Source organism: Mus caroli, unplaced genomic scaffold (assembly GCF_978045245.1).
Source record: "Mus caroli unplaced genomic scaffold, Mus_caroli_1 scaffold_8, whole genome shotgun sequence".
Classification (NCBI taxonomy): domain Eukaryota; kingdom Metazoa; phylum Chordata; class Mammalia; order Rodentia; family Muridae; genus Mus; species Mus caroli.
In genome coordinates, this window is record NW_028227263.1 from 100352675 (window position 1) to 100372823 (window position 20149).

Here is a 20149-nt window from a genome sequence, read left to right on the forward strand (position 1 = left end):
ACACATAACACATAAAGTAAAAAAAATCATGAAAAAGTCAAAACCCGGCAGGGCGGTGATGGTGCACACCTTTTAAGCCCAGCACTTGTGAGGTGGAAGTAGTTGGATCTTTGGGAAGAGACTCCACCAGTTTTTTTTTTTTTTAAGATTTATTATACATAAGTTCACTATAGCTGTCTTCAGACACCCCAGAAGAGGGCATCAGATCTCATTACAGATGGTTGTGCGCCACCATGTAGTTGCTGGGATTTGAACTCAGGACCTTCAGTAGAGCAGTCAGTGCTCTTAACCACTGAGCCATCACTCCAGCCCTCTGCCAGTTTTAATAACCATATTTTATGCATCCAATGAAGAAAGTAATGGTATGTTCGCTAGATAAGTGGCTGAACGTTGTCAGGACAGCAGGGCTCTGAGGGCCTTGATAGTAGTAGTAACAGTCTGAGCAGCTGGACAGTGACTGGCCCGATGGAGCATCTCTAGAAGATGGAAGTCTCCACAGCCCATTTCCAGCGAGTCCTGCCCTACAGGATGTCATCTTGCACTTGGTTTCTTAGATTTTGTCAATTTCCAGTGTCTGTCTCAAGATCTTCATGGAATCAAGGAAATGGCTCGAAAGTGTAAGTCAGGAACTGCACACACATTCCCACCTTGGATGTCAAGAGGAAGCAACGGCCTGGCGTGGTGGCGCACACCTTTAATCCCAGCACTCGGGAGGCAGAGGCAGGCGGATTTCTGAGTTCAAGGCCAGCCTGGTCTACAGAGTAAGTATCAGGACAGCCAGGGCTACACAGAGAAACCCTGTCTCGAAAAACCAAAAAAAAAAAAAAAAAAAAAAAAGGAAGAGACTATTCTCTAGCAGTAGTGGTCAGCAGTTGAGACACCCTGAACACTGGCTCACTGGACAGAGTCCTAATCGCAGCACAGCACTACAGTGGTAGTTTGCTGAGCAAACCACCTCCTCTGCCTCCTGGGTACTAACATGACCACACCCAGCCCTGTCCCCACCCCTCCAAAGTGGCATCTGTTTTTCTTCCAATATATGATTTTTTAAAGCTTTATTATTAGTGTCATATTTCACCTGCATGTATGCCTGTGTACCACATGTGCCTGGCGCTCAGAGTGCAGAAGGTGTCGGATCCCCTGTAACTGACTTTACAGCCACTGTGTGAGTGCTGGAAACTGAACCAGAAACCTGTGGAAAGGCAGCAAGTGCCCTTAACCACCGAGCCATTGTCTCTAGCCCCTTGATAATATCTTATATTTAGTAAAGAGAATACACACAGACTTGGGAGCTAATGAAGCAAGGCGAATATGTTGGCACTGTAATAGAAGAGAGCACCACAAGCCTCAGGACCAGAAGTCTCGGCTGGCTTGTGAGAACTTCAGTTCTGTGTTGCAGTGAGTTGTCACATGTCAACTTGCGAGCTACTCACTCATGGAATTTTGCCCTGTGCAAACTAAATCTCTAGAAAGACACAGAAAAGATTTATAGAAGGCAGAAGTTTTAGCTGGGCCTGGTGATGGTTGCCTTTAATACAGCACTGGGAGGCTAGCAGACTTCTGTTTGAGGTCAGCCAAGGCTGTATAGTGAGACCCTGTCTCAAAAAAAGGGGTAGTGGGGAGATGCCTTTGGCATTAATCTTTCTAGCCTTGAGATTGGTCTTAACAGGTTTCCAAAATTTTATTGAACTTTGTTATGATGTGGAAACACTTTCAGTGGGAATGCCCTGATCAGTGATGTGATCAGGCATCTGTTACACAGTTGAAGGTGGCGAGTTTATAACTGCAGATCCTTCTGCATATTCCAGAGTGTGTCTGCACTCTTCTTGAGGAGAGCCTCCTCCTCAGCGGTCATGTTGACTTTCACAAAGTCTGTGATACCACTTTGTCCCAAGACACAAGGGATACTGAGGAAGACCTCTTCCTTTATCCCATGGAAGCCCTGAAACACACAGTCATACCATCAGTTCCCTGGCCACCATGCAAGAAAGCTCTACAATAAAACTGTGTAGGAGAGACCATGGCACCAAGTAGAGCTACGCACAAGACGTAGCAATCTTTGGGAGAACTGAGATCTCTGTCCTGGATCATGTGGATGGCCAATGACAAGGACAATGTGCCAGAGGCCTTCAAAAGGACCAGGAAAAGGCAAAATGTTCTTCATCCCTCACCAGACCCAGACATCTTGATGTCTAAGGGGAAGGAAATAATGCTGTCTTTCTGTGACCTCTTTATCTGGTGATGGACTCAGAGCAAGCGGCCTTTGGACACATTGAGGGAAGGGAGGTGGTGACCAGGGAGCCTCTACTTAGACCCTCAACAGAGGGCGCCACAGAGTTGGAACTGCAGTTGCTCCAGATGGCTTCTCAAGCCTCCACAGAGCAGCAGCCCAGGGCCACTCTAACACACCCAGCAGGGTGTGTGAGCACTGTGACCTCAGGCTGTATTCCTGCCCTTCTGCACTCCTAAACTGCTGCCTTTCCTGCAGTTCCACCCTAGGACTCACAGGCTGACAGAGACATGGGAAGTGTGTAGCCTCATCATAGGAGGGTGCATCCTGTTACCTCACTGGTGCCAGTAGCCCAGCATTCTTACAGTTTCTATAACCAAAGTCAAGGCTACAGAAACAGCTGTGAGAGTCTGGGCAACCTATACGTGTACTGGCATAAATTAGCACCTGCTTCCCATACTACCCACACCACCATCCCCGCCCCACGAGGATAAAAAACACCCAGTGAACTCTTCCCATCTCCCTGCCCCCTTCCCACCCATCCTTATGTGGTGGAGGCTGGAACTGTGAATGGCAATGGTACAGCTTTGACTGTAGACACATCAGGTATGAGCATTGGAGGGTCGGAAGGTCTCAAGACTCCTGACAGCGCATCCCAACCCCTCATACATGCCCAGAGTTTCATGCTCCCAGGAACTTTCCGAGAAATACATCCTTTTCCTATCCTTGTTTCTGCAGGGACCTCCGTCACCTGCCTCATTCTGAAATCACTTTACACTCAGCCTCACCGGTGACCAGGCATAATAAACATCCTCACTGCATACCTTAACCAGCGTGGTAACAGGATGCACCCTCCTGAGATTCTTCAAGATGGATCTCGACAGATCAGTCACAGACAGCCCGATAGCCCAAGAGGTATAGCCCTTCATGTTAAGGACCTCATAGCCGCTGCAGTTGCAAAGGAAAAAAAAAAAAATCATGATATGTCAACCCAGGTCCTCTGGAAGAGCAGCCAGTGACCTTAAACACTAAGCCATCTCTCCAACCACTTGCAAAATTTATTCTGTTTTTGTTTTCCAAGACAGGGTTTTTCTGTGTAGCCTTGGCTGTCCTGGAATTCACTCTGTAGACCAAACTGGCCTTGAACTCAAGATCCACCTGCCTCTGCCTCCCGAGTTCTGGAGTTAAAGGTGTAAGCTGCCACCACTGTCTTGCTTAAGGTGTATTCTTTTTTTTTTTTTTTCTTTACGTATATGATTACACTATAGCTGTCTTCAGACAACCAGAAGAAGGCATTGGATCTCATTACAGATGGTTGTGAGCCACCTTGTGGTTGCTGGGATTTGAACTCAGGACCTCTGGAAGAGCAGTCAGTGCTCTTAACCATTCTCCAGCCATTTCTCCAGTCCCTAAGGTTTTGGATTCTTTTTTTTTTTTTTTTTTTTGGTTTTTCGAGACAGGGTTTCTCTGTATAGCCCTGGCTGTCCTGGAACTCACTTTGTAGACCAGGCTGGCCTCAAACTCAGAAATCCACCTGCCTCTGCCTCCCAAGTTAAGGTGTATTCTTAATACTGATTATCAGGGCATTAAAAAAAAAAATATCGCACAACTACTATTACCCTTCCACCACCTGCTTGTGAACATTTTTCCACTGTTCCTTATCTGAGTCAGTTCCTATTGCTGGGTTCAGTGACTTCAGAGTTACGCCAGCAACGTTTACACCACTCCATATGGGCACTAAAAAAGAAAGAAAAACAATAACAAACTCCTCACATGAGCACTTCTTGCCAAAACCGAGTCAGTTACTGTGAGTTCAGTGCTGGGGTGTTTTGTTGGGGGTGGGGCAGGGGTGGAGGATTCTGTTCTGTTCTGTTTCTGTTCTTTTTTTTTTTTTAAGATTTATTTATTTATTATATGTAAGTACACTGTAGCTGTCTTCAGATGCACCAGAAGAGGGCATCAGATCTCATTACGGGTGGTTGTGAGCCACCATGTGGTTGCTGGGATTTGAACTTCGGACCTTTGGAAGAGCAGTCGGGTGCTCTTACCCACTGAGCCATCTCACCAGCCCCTGTTTCTGTTCTTGTAAGAACAAATTCATGTCTTCCTGCCCTTGCCTCCAAGTGTTGGATGACAAGCTTGTGTTACACACTTAGTGGTTGGTTGGTTGGTTGGCTGGCTGGCTGGCTGACAGGTTTTGTTTTTTTTTTGTTTTTTTTTTGTTTTTTTTTTTTTAAAGATTTATTTATTATATGTAAGTACACTGTAGCTGTCTTCAGACACTCCAGAAGAGGGCGCCAGATCTTGTTACGGATGGTTGTGAGCCACCATGTGGTTGCTGGGATTTGAACTCTGGACCTTCTGAAGAGCAGTCGGGTGCTCTTACCCACTGAGCCATCTCACCAGCCCCCAGGTTTTGTTTTTAAGACAGTGTCATATAGCTCTAGCTGGCCTCAACTCAATGCATAGCCAGAGATGGCCTCAAATTCCTGATATCCATCTGCCTCCACTCCCACACCTCCCATCCCCAAATTGTTAGACTTTAGGCATACATACATCACCACTCCTGGTTTTGGTTGGCTGAGAGTATTGAACCTGCTATGTACCTGAGGATGTCTGTGGACTCCTGATCCTCCTGCCTCAACATGCTAAGTGCTGGCATTCCAATTGTTCGCTACCACACATGGATGGAGGTGTTAGGGCGATTTTTGTTTATATGTTTGTGTTTTTCACTTAAGAACACATGTGTGTCTCTATGTGGGTTTGGGCCCTGAGGAGAGTGTTGGCCCCTCTGACGCTGGAGTCACAGATGGCAATGAACCAGATTCTCTGTTGTGCCACCTCTCCAGTCCCCAAAATAAGTTTTAAATGGACAGAAAGGGAAATAACAAGACACATTATAAGACACATAATTGAATTATTTATAATTATAGTACAGAAAGCATTTTAAAGTAATAGACAAAAACACAAGATTCTACAAAGGAAAGGATTGCTAAGAAACATGTTATCAGTTAGAGGAGAAAGAGATGCACACAATGTGCTGAGGAGTGCTACGTAGTCACAGAAACTCTTAGCATAAACTGTCCCTAAGGGATGGGATGAAATCCAAAGACCTTCACAGAAACAGGGCACAAATGCAGGCATTCTCAGGCAAGCAGGCTATGCAGATTATCAGGCATTGGTAGAGCACCAGGTTCAGTGAAAGACCCTGACTCAAAATATAAGGTGAAAAGTGATGGAAAAATGATGCTGGCCGGGCGGTGGTGGCCGCCGGGCGGTGGTGGCGCACGCCTTTAATCCCAGTACTCGGGAGGCAGAGGCAGGCGGATTTCTGAGTTCGAGGCCAGCCTGGTCTACAGAGTGAGTTCCAGGACATCCAGGGCTATACAGAGAAACCCTGTCTCGAAAAACCAAAAAAAAAAAAAAAAAAAAAAAATGATGCTGGATGTTGGGTGGTAGTGGCATGCCTTTAATCCCAGCAGTTGGGAGGCAGAGACAGGCAGATTTCTGAGTTCGAGGCCAGCCTGTTGTACAGAGTTGAGTTCCAGGACATCCAGGGCTACACAGAAAACCCCTGTCTTGAAAAACCAAGGGGGGGGAAAAAAAAAGATGCTGGAAGGAGTTGGGGAGGGATGAAGAGATGGCTCAGTGGTTAAGAGCACTGGCTGCTCTTCCAGAGGACCTAGGCTCAAATCCCAGTACACACATGGCAGCTCATGGGAAACAATATGGTGGTGCCTCAGAGAGTAAACCTGGAACTACCCTATGACCCAGCATCCCATTACTGGGCATGGAATACAACCAAAGAAAGGAGGTCAGGGTACTGAGGACAACAGCTGCTTAACCGTGCCTACTGCAGCACTGTGCAGCTGCACAACTTACAAGCAGCCAGAGGCCAATTAAAGACACACTGAAAAGGCCGGGTGTGTCTCTCTGTGTCTGTGGTGCAATACTGCTCAGCCTCAAGAACCTATCACTTGTGACAACATGCATAGAACAGGAGGTTATGTCTAGCATCTAGCAATAAAAGCCACACACAGAAAGTCAACTGTGAAATGATGCCATTTACATATGAAATCTAAAATAATAATAATAATAATAATAATAATAATAATACCCTGACATGAGAAAGTAGAGAATAAAAATAAAGTTATGATACTGGGGAAGGAGGAGAAAATAGGACCAAGGGGCAGCACACTCGCGAAGAGAAGCAATGCTAGCACTCTGGTGCAGAGTAAGGACACTGTCCTAAGCAATTATGTGCTGCTCTTAGGCTGGGGACAGAGTATAGCAGGTAGAACACTTGGGAAGGAGAGGCAGGAAGAGCAAACTTCAGGCCGTTCTCAGCAATAGAGCAAGGTTCAGCCCAGTCCAAGTTTCAGGAGTCCTTGTTCTTTATAGTCAAGTACGGTCTCTGGCTGAAGAGTTGGCTTGGTGGTTTGGAACAGATATTGGCCTTCTGGAGACCTGAGGTCAGCTCCCAACCACCTGTCACTGCAGTTCCAGGGAGATACGACACCTCTGGCCTCTGCAGGCATCAGGTACACATGCCCACACACAAACACCAGAGTACAACAGAGCTTAAAATAAGAGATTTTAAAGTATCACCTATCTCAGACTGACCAGGTTTCACTATTCTTTTTTATTTGTTTGTTTTGTTTTGTTTTTTGTTTTGTTTTGTTTTTGAAACAGGGTTTCTCTGTGTAGCCCTGGCTGTCCTGGAACTCACTCTGTAGACCAGGCTGGCCTCAAACTCAGAAATCCGCCTGCCTCTGCCTCCCGAGTGCTGGGATTAAAGGTGTGTGCCACCACCGCCTGGCTCAGGTTTCACTATTTTTTTTAAAAGATTTATTTATTTATTATATGTAAATACACTGTAGCTGTCTTCAGACACACTAGAAGAGGGAGTCAGATCTCATTACCGATGGTTGTGAACCACCATGTGGTTGCTGGGATTTGAACTCAGGACCTTTGGAAGAGCAGTCAGTGCTCTTACCCGCTGAGCCATCTCGCCAGCCCAGGTTTCACTATTCTTAGCATAGAGAAATGATGGGTTTGTGAGGCGACCCCAAAGCTGGTGACGCTGATGTGATCCCTATGTCACATGCAAATGCATCAAGTCACCTCGGTCAAGTGTCCTCTCCATCTACACACAGTTACGCATCAATCCATTTGATCCTTGTTTCAGACAGGGAATGGTTTTGTAGCTCAGGCTGGTCTAAAAAGACATGCACCCACAAAAATGAAAAAAGCTATGCAGCTCTATTGGCAGAGACTACGCTGTGAAGAAGAGCATTGCTGCCCACCACAAGGGCACCTCGCTCACACTTACCACTGGAGTCCCCATGTTCTCCAAGAACCCAGCCGTGGCAGCTTGTAGGGTTGACACCCAGCTTCTCCCCAATCAGGTAACGAAAACGTGCTGAGTCTAGGTTACAGCCACTTCCGATCACACGGCCTACAGGAAAGCCACTTATCTTCCAAACCACGTATGTCAAAATATCCACTAGGAAGAAAGTCAAACAACATTTGAGAAAGATCTATAGCAATTTCTCTACAGTTACTTTTCCAAATAGAGAAATTATCTTGGGAGTCAAATGTAGATTTATCATAGTTCAAAGTCCAGTGAATCTAAATGGTAGGCATACTCAGGGTTTTTACATTAAATCATTGACCAGCAGAATCTTAAAACATCTCTGAGACCGGGCAGTGGTGGCGCACGCCTTTGATCCCAGCACTTGGGAGGCAGAGGCAGGCGGATTTCTGAGTTCGAGGCCAGTCTGGTCTACAGAGTGAGTTCCAGGACAGCCAGGGCTATACAGAGAAACCCTGTCTCAAAAAACCAAAAAAAAATATATATTAAAACCAAGAAGAACTGGCAGAGTTAGGAGATGTGGGACAACAGCCAGGGTGACAGCATATTATCTGGCCAGATTTATCCTCAACAATGAAAACACTGGAGCTAAACTTTTGAAAGGCTGACAATAGCAGGGTTGGTAAGAACACCAGAGACGATTTCTGAGTTCGAGGCCAGCCTGGTTTACAGAGTGAGTTCTAGGACAGCCAGGGCTACACAGAGAAACCCTGTCTTGAAAAAATCCCCAAAACAAAACAAAACAAACAAGAAAACATGGACACAGCGCTGGTGGGAATGTCTAAGGCACTGCGCAGACCTTTGAAACTCTGTGTGCAGCTTCTAACAGAGCCAATCACTTCAGTCTGTAGCCCACCTGTGCTCTCCTGCTCTCATCACTGACACCAAAGAAAGGAACATGCATGATCACAGGCGTGCTAACACATGAATGTTCACCTTATCCTTAGAAATTCATCGCTGGGCTGCAGAGGCAGCTCAGTGGTTAGGAGCATTGCTGCTCTTGTAGAGGACTCCAAGCACCCACGTGATGGCTCACAACTGTCTGTGACTGAACTTCCAGAGGACCTTTACACCTCTTCTGTCCTCCATGGGTACCAGGCAAGCCATGTGGTATCCATGCATACATGTAAGCAAACATTCATACACATAAAATAAACCAACTTTTAAACACCAACAGGGGAAAATAGTATTTGAAATGTATAAGGAGGACTGCAGAGATGGCTCAGGGGGTAGAACTAGATGTGCTTAGGTGGTTGAAGTCATCATGTGGGCGCTGGGAATCAAACCTGCGTCTTCTAGAAGTCTAGCCAGTGGTCTTAACTGCTAAGCCACCTCTCCAGTTCTCCACAAAACAGCAAGCATGAGGACCTAAGGTCAGATTCCTAGTAGCAATGTAAAAAGCAAGACATGGGGTGGGGGGGCTGGAGAGATGGCTCAGTGGTTAAGAGCACTGACTGCTCTGCTGAAGGTCCTGAGTTCAAATCCTAGCAACCACATAGTGGCTCACAACCATCTGTAATGAGATCTGCTGCCCTCTTCTAGGGTGCCTGAGGATAGCTACAGTGTACTTATATATAATAAATAAACCTTTAAAAAAAAAAGCAAGACATGGTAGGTATATTTACAACCCTAGGTCTGCAAAGACAGGTTGACCTAAGAACCTTTTCCCCCTTCCCTTTCTCCCTTTTGCTCTGGCCCATAGGTTGTGAGCCACCATGTGGTTGCTGGGATTTGAACTCATGACCTCCGGACGAGCAGTAGGTGCTCCTAACCACTGAGCCATCTCTCCAGCCCCTGACCTAAGAACTTAATGGTTAGCAGTCTAGCCAAAATTCTAAGCTCCAGGTTCAGTGGGGGATGCTGAAGAGCAGTGGAAGACGACACCAACCACTGTGCATGCAAGAGCACATACATGCTCATCACATACATATAGGAAAAATTAAGAGAGTCCAGGGATGCAAAGGAGCAAATCCAAGACATATCCCAGACATGGATGAATCCAAAATAACTGAACTATAAATGGGGCTGGGTAGAAAAGTTTGTCTCAAGTCTGGTTTTGGTCTGGTTTTGTTTATGAAGTTCTAGAAAATGAGTCAAGTGGTAGAATGAGGGATGGACTACAAATGAGCACACAGCCCTTCAGAGAAGCCAGAGATATTCCAGATCTTACTGTGATGGCATCTATCAAAACTTATGGCATGGAAGACTTATTAACCATGAGTACAACCTCTGTGAGGTTTATAATGGAATACTATGAACCAATTATTATTCAGAAAAGGCAGAGGGAACCTCACCTGGGTTTGTGACAACAATTATTTTACAGTCCGGACTGTTTTGGACAATGCCCGGAACAATGGCTTTCATGATAGCGACATTACGTTGGAGCAGGTCAAGGCGAGTTTCTCCAGATACCATTCTTGCACCAGCTGTGATAATAACCAGTTTGGAGTTGGCAGATACATTGTAATCTAAGAAGGAAATAGAAGACGGTCTTTACATTAGCACTGCCCCCCACTGCACCTTGGCTCTGTAAGCTTCTATCCCATGCTGTTGGGTTTGAAGTAGACACCTCCTATCCTGGATTTGGAAACAGAGACCCCACACTGTAGCATCTTACAGAAGTCAAACAAGGCTTGGTGCCACTTGCCAGCTTTCACACAGCTGCCAGTCCCTTCAACCCACATTTCTATTTGTCAGAAAGATCCCGGGCAAGAAACTCAGTAGCTCTCTGGTTTCTGTTATTTTGCCTTTTGGTGTTGCTGGAAAGTGAACCCATGGCAGACCCACGGTGGAACTCCCTCCCCAACACTCTGGCTTTTCAGAACACCCAAATGAATTAGCAGCTTACATCTGATAACTTCCATGTCTCTTTTAGGAATCTAATGGCAAGAAGAGATTTACCTCTAATTATTATAAGCAACCATATTAGAAGGAACCATGCTTTATTTGATATTACAAATAAATTAGATCTTCATACAAGAAAATAAACTACTTATAGTAAGTGTAATTACCAGTCTGCAAGTTGTTTTACTTACTATATTCAACACACTGACACAATGTTTGCTTACATTATTAGATACTTTTTTGATTAGCAAGTTCTCTAAGCATCTCTTAGACATACCATCCATATTCTTATTTGTGTGTATGTGCCCATATGTGTGTATGTGTGCATGTGCGTGCTGCTATAGAATTCGCGTGAAAGTCAGAGAGGAATTTGGGAGAGTCAGTATTGCTCACTCTCACATAGAGGTCCCTGAAATTGAACTCAGGGCATCAGGCTCTGTGAACATTTACCTCACTTTTAAAACAAACAAACAAAAAAAAAAAACCACCACAACAAAAACAGGAACCCAGGGCTGCAGAGATGGTTCAGCAGTTAATAGCACTTGCTGGGGGCTGGAGAGATGTCTCCGCAGTTAAAAGCACTGTCTGCTCTCTCACAGCTCCTCAGTTCCATTCCCAGCAACTACATGGTGGCTCACAACCATCTATACTGAGATCTAAGGCCCTCTTCTGGCATGCAGATAGAGAACTCATATAAACAAACCTTACCCACCCACCCCCAAAAAGAAAAAGGAAATCCCATCCATACAACAAACAAACAAGCAAAAACCACTTACTGCTCTTCCAAAGGATCCAAGTTCAGTTCCCAGAACCCGTATCTGGTGGCTCCCCTAACTTCAGATCCAGGGGATCCCATGCCTTTGGTCTCTGCTGTTATGTGCACATAACTACATGCAGACACATATACACACACATCATTTTTAGGAATAACAAAAATTGACTGCGTTTGGTGGTGCACACATTTAGTCCCAGCACTTGGGAAGCAGGGGCAGGCAGCTCTCTGTAGAGTTTGAGGATAGTCTGGTTTTCATAATGAGTTCCAAGACTATGTAGAAAGACCCTCAAAAAAATAGTAGTAATAATTTAAAAAAACAGATTAGATAAGATAGATAGATGAATCAGCAAATTAATAAGAGCATTTACATGTTTTAGGTCAATAGTTTATGGTACCTCTTTTTTGTTTGTTTGTTAGAATTATTTATTTTATATATCTGAGTACACTGTAGCTGTCTTCAGACACAGCAGAAGAGGGCATCAGATCTCATTACAGATGCTTGTGAACCTACCATGCAGACACATATACACACACATGTTTGCTGGGAATTGAACTCAGGACCTCTGGAAGAGCAGTGAGTGCTCTTAACCACTGAGCCATCTCTCCAGCTCCCTTAATGGTACCTCTCTTAAGGACACTTTTAAATTAAGTGACTATCTTGAGTGCCAATCATTTTAAGATTTATTCATTTACTATTTTCTGTGTTTGAGTGTTTTGCCTGCATGTATGTTGGTGTGCCATATGTGTATAGTGCCCCCAGAGTCTGGAAAAGGACATTGGATCTCTTTTTTTTCTTTTTTGGTTTTTTTTTTTTTCGAGATAGGGTTTCTCTGTATAGTCCTGGCTGTCCTGGAACTCATTTTGTAGACCAGGCTGGCCTCGAACTCAGAAATCCGCCTGCCTCTGCCTCCCGAGTGCTGGGATTAAGGCATGTGCCACCACTGTCCGGCTGAATCTCTTGATATTGGAATTACATACAGTTGTAAGTCACCATGTGAGTGCTGGGAAGCAAACACAGATCCTCTAAAAGAGCAGTAAGTGAGTCTGTATTGTTCTGTCTTCCAAACATCCCCCAATTGTAATTTAATGATCTTTTTTAATCCCAGCACTCAGGAGGCAGAGGCAGGTGGCTCTCCATGAATTTGAGGTCAGCCCGATTTACACAGACTGTTTTAAAAGAAAAACAATTGATCAATTAATTAAGCCTTTTCTCTGGGCTTGATGGCACACACCTTTAATCTCAACACTGCCTAGGCAGAAGCTGGCAGATTTGTGTGAGTTCCAGCACTCAGGAGGCTGGGGTAGGGGAGTCGTGAATTTGAGATGCACCTGGGTGGTTTAGGGACACGGTGGTGGTGCGCTCCTTTAATCCCAGCATTTGGGAGGCAGAGACAGGTGGATATAGTAAGATTCTATCTCAAAAGAAATGGAACAGAATGAGCACTTAAATGACAGTGATTTGTTTTGTTTTAAGGTTGTTTAAGATTGTGCAGATTGTTGTGAGCCACCATGTAGTTGCTGGGAATTGAACTCAGGATCTGTGGAAAAGCAGTCAGTACTCTTAACCACTGAGCCATCTCTCCAGCCCCAAGTGATGTTTTAAATTACATACTGATTAAAGTCAATTTGGTAAAATTGCCTATTCTTTTTTTTTTTTTTTTTTTTTTTTTTTTTTTTTTGGTTTTTCGAGACAGGGTTTCTCTGTGTAGCCCTGGCTGTCTTGGAACTCACTTTGTAGACCAGGCTGGCCTCGAACTCAGAAATCCGCCTGCCTCTGCCTCCCAAGTGCTGGTATCAAAGGCGTGCGCCACCACCGCCCGGCGCCTATTCTATTTTTTGAGACAGGTCTCATGTAACCCAGGCTGGCCTCAAACTTGGTATGTAGCTGAGGCTGACCTAAACCCCCCTGATCTTTCTCCTACCTCCACCTCCCAAGTGTTGGGATTACAAAGTGTCCAAAGAATTATTCATGATAAACTCAGTCCTTTTCACAAAGCTCTGGAAGTAAAATTAAAATGAACCTTTTCCAAAGACGATTTTTGGAGTGCTAAGGAAAAGACTGCCGTGCAGAAGATCCAGTGCCTCTCCCCTCAGTTTGTTCGTATCAGCATCAACAAGGGCAAGTTCATCAGCCAAACCCTGAAAGGCATAAAAGTTAGGAGTATGAGTGCCAAGTTCCAAACTCTGAGAAGAAGGAGGGGGGGGGCTGGGGGCTGAGGATGGAGTGTGGCTGGGGGCTGAGGATGGAGCGTGGCTGGGGGCTGAGGATGGAGCGTGGCTGGGGGCTGAGGATGGAGCGTGGCTGGGGGCTGAGGATGGAGTGTGGCTGGGGGCTGAGGATGGAGTGTGGCTGGGGGCTGAGGATGGAGCGTGGCTGGGGGCTGAGGATGGAGCGTGGCTGGGGGGCTGAGGATGGAGTGTGGCTGGCAAAGGGCCTGCCTTGCGTGTGTGAGGCCTTGAGTCTGATCCCAAACACTGAAAGATAATACATTTTGATATCTTGTTGGGTTTTGTTTTGTTTTTGTTTTTGAAGGCAGGGTTTCTCTGTTTAGCCCTGGCTATCCTGCAACTCACTGTGTAGACCAGGCTGGCCTCAAACTCAGAGATCCACCTGCCTCTGCCTCCCAAATGCTGGGATTAAAGGCATGCACCACCATGTCCCGCTTTTTTTTTTTAAGATTTTATTTATTTATTATATGTAAGTACACTGTAGTTGTCTTCAGATCTCATTACGGGTGGTTGTGAGCCACCATGTGGTTGCTGGGATTTGAACTCGGGACCTCTGGAAGAACAGTCAGTGCTCTTAACGCTGGGCCATCTCACCAGCCCCGGGTCAGTGTATTCTAACACCGACTAAACTGTGTGTTATGTATCAGGAATGGGAAGAAGATAAACTTCACACAGGGATAGAAAACTGGACTCTGCCTACAAATTCACTTTTACATCACTGTCTACCTGGGTCTGGTCAGGAAGTCAGAAATCACTTTAAGCTTTCCAACAGGGAATTAATTTAAGGAACAGCTGAGAGGGTGGAGAGATACAAAGAGAATATTTGAGGTAACCCAGAAATTGCAGATATGTCTGAACCAACCACCCCTCTAGGCTAAAAGAACACAGGAGGGGAAAGGAAGGGAAAGATGAAGCCAATACCGGGAGTTCCTACAGAAGCTGGAGGCTAGAAGCAACCTCTAAAATGGGCAGGTGACTGCAGGTAGTGTAGCAATGGCTAGAACCACCGGCAGCTATGGTGGAGGAGTGGCCAAGGTTCCCCTCCTGCCTTGCAGATTCCTTCTAGAGTTACCTATTGCCTGAACCTAACAAGATGCAAACTATAAAAGCTGCGTTTCAGTGAGAGCAAATCTTTTCATTCATTCATTCATTCATTCATTCATTCATTATGTGAGTACACTGTTCCTGTCTTCAGACACACCAGAAGAGGGGCATCAGATCCCCATTACAGATGGTTGTGAGCCACCATGTGGTTGCTGGGAATTGAGCTTAGGACCTCAGGAAGAGCAGTCAGTGCCCTTAATCACTGAGCCATCTCTCTAGCCCAAGAGAGCAAATCTTTAGGAGTTGGTTGTGTACATGTGTGTGTTTGTTCTCAGACAGTCTCATGTTTCCTAAGATGGTCTCAAGCTTGGTAGGTAGCTGAGGGTGACTGACCTTCTGGTCCTATCTCTGCCTTCTGAGTGCTGGGATTGCAGATGTGCGCCACCAAACCAGGTGTATTATTCCATTTTACTGATCAAACCCAGGGCTCTTCACTTGCTAGGCAAGTACTCTCCAGCCCAGGTAGGTTGGCTGTTTTGTTTGTAAGTCACTGTGTTAAAATAAGGTTTTGCGGGCTGGAGAAATGGCTCAGTGGTTAAGAGCACTGACTGTTCTTGCAGAAGTCCTAAAATCTATTCCCAGCAACCACATGGTGGCTCACAACCATCTGTAATGGGGATCTGACGCCCTCTTCTGGTGTGTCTGAAGACAGCTACAGTGTACTCATATACATAAAATCGAAAAAAAAAATAGGGTCTTGCTATATAGTGTAAACTGGCCTCCAACTTGTAATCCTCCTGCCTCAGGCATTTAACATCATGCCTGAAAAGATTGCTTGCTTTTTTTAAATTAAAAAAAAAAAAAAATAGCCGGGCAGGGTTGGCGCATGCCTTTAATCTCAGCATTTAGGAGGCAGAGGATTTCTGAGTTCAAGGCCAGCCTGATCTACAGAGTGAGTTCCAGGACAGCCAGGGCTACACAGAGAGACCCTGTCTTGAAAAAAAAAATCAGACAATTTCATACTCAGCCTGTCATGGCTGAGCATCCCAGATCATTTCTCCTGGGAGGGCCAGAATGGCCACAGTGCTGGAGACAGCCATCTGGGGAAAGTCATGGTGACCGCTTTGTCCTATGTGGGACACAGGAGCAACCTGTGCTTCTCTCTCTGCTAAATTCGTGTGTGTGTGTGTGTGTGTGTGTGTGTGTGCGCGCGCGCATGTGTGTCACAGTTCTTTTCCTTCCTGAGGGTTGCAGACAGGGGCTTGTTGTGTAGTTCTAGCTAGCTTCAAACTAGCAATCCTCCTGTCTCTACTTCTCAAATGCTAGCTAGAATAGGACTTTGTTTTGTTTTTTTAAGACAAGGTTTCTCTGTGTAGCCCTGGCTGTTCTAGAACACTCTTTGTAGACCAGGCTGGCTTCGAACTCAGAAATCTGCCTGCCTCTGCCTCGCAAGTGCTGGGATTAAAGACGTGTGCCACCACATGTACGCAGTGCCCATGGAGGTCAGAAGAGGGCATCTGAACCCCTTGAAGTAGGGTTGCAGGTGTTCCTGAGCTACTGATGTGGGTGCTGGAGAGCAAACCCAGGTCTTCTGAGAGAGCAGCAAGCACTGTCAATCAATGAACCATCTCTCCAACCCCTGGATTAGGCTTTTCGGGGGGCAGGGGAATTTAAACTCAATTAGCCACAGACCCACATCCTTAAATTTTTGTTGTGTGATTATTTCTTCCCCTTCTAGGTTCCTGTTGAATTTCAGTTAACCATCCACTTCAAATCCTGATCTCCCTTTTGTATAGTCTGCATTTTCCCAGTGGTATATTTTCTTGTTATTACTTATCCTTGTGTATGTGTATAGAATGTGTGTGTGTGCAGTCATTCATGCTTCGTGGTGAACATGCCACAGCATAGGTACCAACATCAGGGGTTGAGCCACCTCGGCAAGGCTCTTCCCTTCCACCTTGCTTGTATACAATACAAGGGCTCTATTTTCATTTCCGTGGCATACATCAGGCTAGCAGGCACAGGAACTTTCAGCGTCTCCTGACTCCACTTCCTACCCACCTCCAGGTGTGCTGGGACCACAGAGCTACACAGGTGCACGTCCAGCTTTCTGTGGGGACTAGGGCTTCAATCTCAGATCCTCCCTCACACTTGCGTGGCAAGTGCTGTGCACACTAAGCCATCTCCCCGGCTTGATGGTCTGCTTTTTGTCTGGTCATAGCAAAAAGAATCTACCTCCTGTGGCCAGGTGGGATGGGGTTGGGCAGTACGGCCTGCGCCTAAGATGCAGAGTGGACCCTGGAAGCTTTCTGTCTCCCCAGACTTTCATCCTCTTCCTCCCTGTTCCCCTTTCTCCTTTCCCCTTCTGCCTCCCCCACCTCCACTTTTGGGTTCTGAAATTGAGCTGGCTCGGCTTCCTACCTTCCTCTGCAAGTTTCCAGTCAGGATCTGAGTGAGAGTGTCTGCGCTCAGCTGGCCAGGGTTGGAATCCCAGAATTCAGGCAAACTGCTCAGCTAGGATCACACTGCAAGCCACCATGCCTGCCTTCCTGCCTGCCTGCCTGCCTGCCTGCCTGCCTGCCTGCCTGCCTGCCTGCCTGCCTGCCTGTCTGCCTGCCTGTCTCTATCTCTGTCTGTGTCTCTATGTCTATTTCTATTTCTGTCTCTATCTCTCTGTCTTTGGCACTGTCTGCCTTTGTCTTTGTCTGTTTCTGTCTGTCTACTCTGTGTGTCTCTTTGTTTCTATCTCTATCTCTTGACTCTGTCTCTATCTGTCTCTATCTCTGACTCTCTATCTCTCTGTCTCTCTTTCTCTGACTCTCTGTCTCTATCTCTGACTCTGTCTCTGTCTCTGTCTCTGACTGTCTCTGTCTCTGTCTCTATCTCTTTGTCTCTATCTCTGACTCTCTCTCTGTCTCTATCTCTGATTCTGTCTCTATCTCTCTGATTCTCTGTCTCTCTTTGTCTCTATCTCTGATTCTCTGTCTCTATCTCTGACTCTGTCTCTATCTCTCTGTCTCTATCTCTTTGTCTCTATCTCTGATTCTGTCTCTATCTCTCTGATTCTCTCTCTTTGTCTCTATCTCTGATTCTCTGTCTCTCTCTCTCTCTGATTCTCTGTCTCTCTCTCTCTCTGATTCTCTGTCTCTATCTCTGACTCTGTCTCCATATCTCTCTGCCTCTCTGTCTCTCCTCTCCCTGCTCTTCTTTCTCTCCCTCTCTTAACATTTCCTTTCTCCCTCCTTCTACCCTTCCCTCCCCTTCCCTGCCCGCCCTGCCCTGCCCTTCTCTCCTCTCGTTTTTGTTTTTCTTTTTTAAATTTATTTTATTTATATGAGTACACTATTGTGTCTTCAGACACAGCAGAAGAGAGCATCAGTTCCAATTACAGATAGTTGTGAGCCACCATGTGGTTGCTGGGATTTGAACTCAGGACCTCTGGAAGAATAGTCAGTGCTCTTACCCACTGAGCCATCTCTCCAGTCCTCTCCTCTCCTCTCTGAATTCTGGCCAAGAATTTCAAGAAGCTGATCTGTAGCTGTGGATGATCTTGAACTCCAGACCTTCTTGGCCTCCATTTACCAAGTCCTAAGGTGACAGGCCCGCCTGTGCCAACGACCACACGTAGCCAACACTTAAAATTTGTCAACACCACAGGTTTTACACATTCCCATTAATGGTTAATTTCCTGCCAGAAGGCTTTATTGCTTTCTTACCTTCAGTAAAATACTAATAGCACACGCCATGCCCACATTTCCAACTCCGACCACAGTAATCTTACACCGGGAAAGTTTATCTTCCGGAACTAGGTTCTGAATTAGCTGCTCCTTGACGTTGGACATGTTGAGCCTGTAGAGTAGAAGGAACCATCAGTGAATACCCACTCCTGTAGGCAAGACATTAAACAACTTTTTTTGGTAGGGAGCGGAGTTAAGGGTTTCACATTGTATCTAAGGCTAGCCAGGAGGTCAATATGTAGTCTAGGCTGGCCTTGAACTCAGCCTCAGCCACTCAAGAGTGCTGGGATTGCAGGCCTGGATCATCCCACCTGTCTAGGAACTCTATGGAGTTCGCAGTGCACAAGGAAGCGAAAGCCTTCTCTAGCTAGAGTGTGGGAGTGAATGAAGCCTCAATGAGGCAAAGGATGACTTCTGGCGACAAGTTCCTCCTCCCTGCAGGCTCCTCCTCCCTGCAGGCCCCTCCCTCCCTGTAGCCCTCCCCCTCCCCCTCCCCCCCCCCCCCCCAAGCTCACAGGCCTACAATGGCTTTCCTTCCCAGGTGGAAGAAGACACTGGCCACTTCCTCTGGGGAGGCCGAAAACACACACCTTACTGCTGACTCCGCAGCACAGGTAAGAAACCAGGATAACTGTTGGGTCCAGGAGCCAACAGTTATAACGGAAAAGAAACGTCACAAAGCCTACGTCAGCATGCAAGCCCCGCCCACTGCCTGGTCAGGAACCTTGGTGCGTGCACCTGCATGGCTTAACCTCAGGTTTTAGGAGATGGACTCCAGAAGGTTTCCAAGGCCTCTAGTGTAAGAAGCCCTGGGACCACAGAGAAGATGGCAGCCAGCTTGGCCAGCGTCCCTTTAAAGGCCCCTGCATTAACTGTGCTACTTTTCTGCTGGGAGGAAATGCAGAACTTTGAGTTTGAGGAGCATACCCATGGACCCTTTGCCCTTACATCTGTGTGTAGGCATTGAGGGTTGGGGGCATCTGTCTGTTTGCTTGCTTTTGTTTTGCTGTCGAGACAGGGTTTCTCTGTGTAGCCCTGGCCGTCCTGGAACTCACTCTGTAGACCAGGCTGGTCTTGAACTCAAGAGATCTGCCTGCCTCTGGGATTAAAGGGATTTGCCCCGACCTTGCTACTGGTCTAGAGAGAAGGCTCCTTCAATAAAAAGCTCCCAATGCAGCCGGGCGTGGTGGCGCACGCCTTTAATCCCAGCACTCGGGAGGCAGAGGCAGGCGGATTTCTGAGTTCGAGGCCAGCCTGGTCTACAAAGTGAGTTCCAGGACACAGGACAGCCAAGGCTACACAGAGAAACCCTGCCTCGAAAAACCAAAAAAAAAAAAAAAAAAAAAAAAAAAAAAAAAGCTCCCAATGCAAGCGTGAGGGTTTGACTTGAATCCCCAGAACAAAGGTGTAAGTCTTTACTTAGTCATTAATCCATGTATGGGAGTAGCAGAGACAGAGGCTCCCTGGGGCTCCCTAGACAGCCATCTTAGCTTTAATTATGAGTGTCCTTGTCTCAAAAAACAGGGTGGATGACACCTTGGGGCAGGGCAACAATACCTGATAGCATCCTCTGGCCTCCATGTATACTAGCTTGCACATGCATGTGTACACACACACACACACACACTATGTTAGGGCTCTCTAAAGCAGTGATTCTCAATCTGTGGGTTGCTACCTCTGTGTGTGTGTTGGGGGGTGTCACATATCAGATATTTACACTACAATTCCTAACAGTGGCAAACTTACAGTTATGAAGTAACAAAATAATGTTATGCTCTGCCATTGCTGGAGCAATCCCCACTCTAAAACCAAAACTTCTAGGCCATCAGAACTTAGGTGTCAGGAACAAGAAGCAAAGAATTTCCTGCGGAGTCACTAAGGGTGGTGGAGAGTGGAGCCACCCTTTTTTTCTGCCT

At 46.3% G+C, this 20149-nt stretch overlaps 1 protein-coding gene across 3 annotated transcripts; it reads right to left on the bottom strand.

Annotated features, from left to right (window-relative positions):
• Nucleotides 1-1629: 1629 nt before the first annotated feature.
• LOC110297509 (L-lactate dehydrogenase C chain) lies at nt 1630-18904 on the bottom strand. 3 transcript variants are annotated; one of them, XM_085841717.1, is made up of 8 exons: nt 18824-18904; nt 18213-18345; nt 13245-13362; nt 9899-10072; nt 7563-7736; nt 3850-3967; nt 3055-3178; nt 1630-1942 (listed from the first exon to the last, which is right to left on the bottom strand). In XM_085841717.1, the coding sequence occupies exons 2-8, from the start codon at nt 18336-18338 to the stop codon at nt 1778-1780; spliced, it is 999 nt and encodes a 332-aa protein (XP_085697843.1). In that variant the 5' UTR covers nt 18339-18345; nt 18824-18904; the 3' UTR covers nt 1630-1777. The 3 variants fall into 3 exon arrangements, with proteins under 3 accessions (XP_085697843.1, XP_085697844.1, XP_085697845.1); XM_085841718.1 differs by lacking the exon at nt 18824-18904 and adding an exon at nt 18749-18789; XM_085841719.1 differs by lacking the exon at nt 18824-18904 and adding an exon at nt 18545-18567.
• Nucleotides 18905-20149: the final 1245 nt, after the last annotated feature.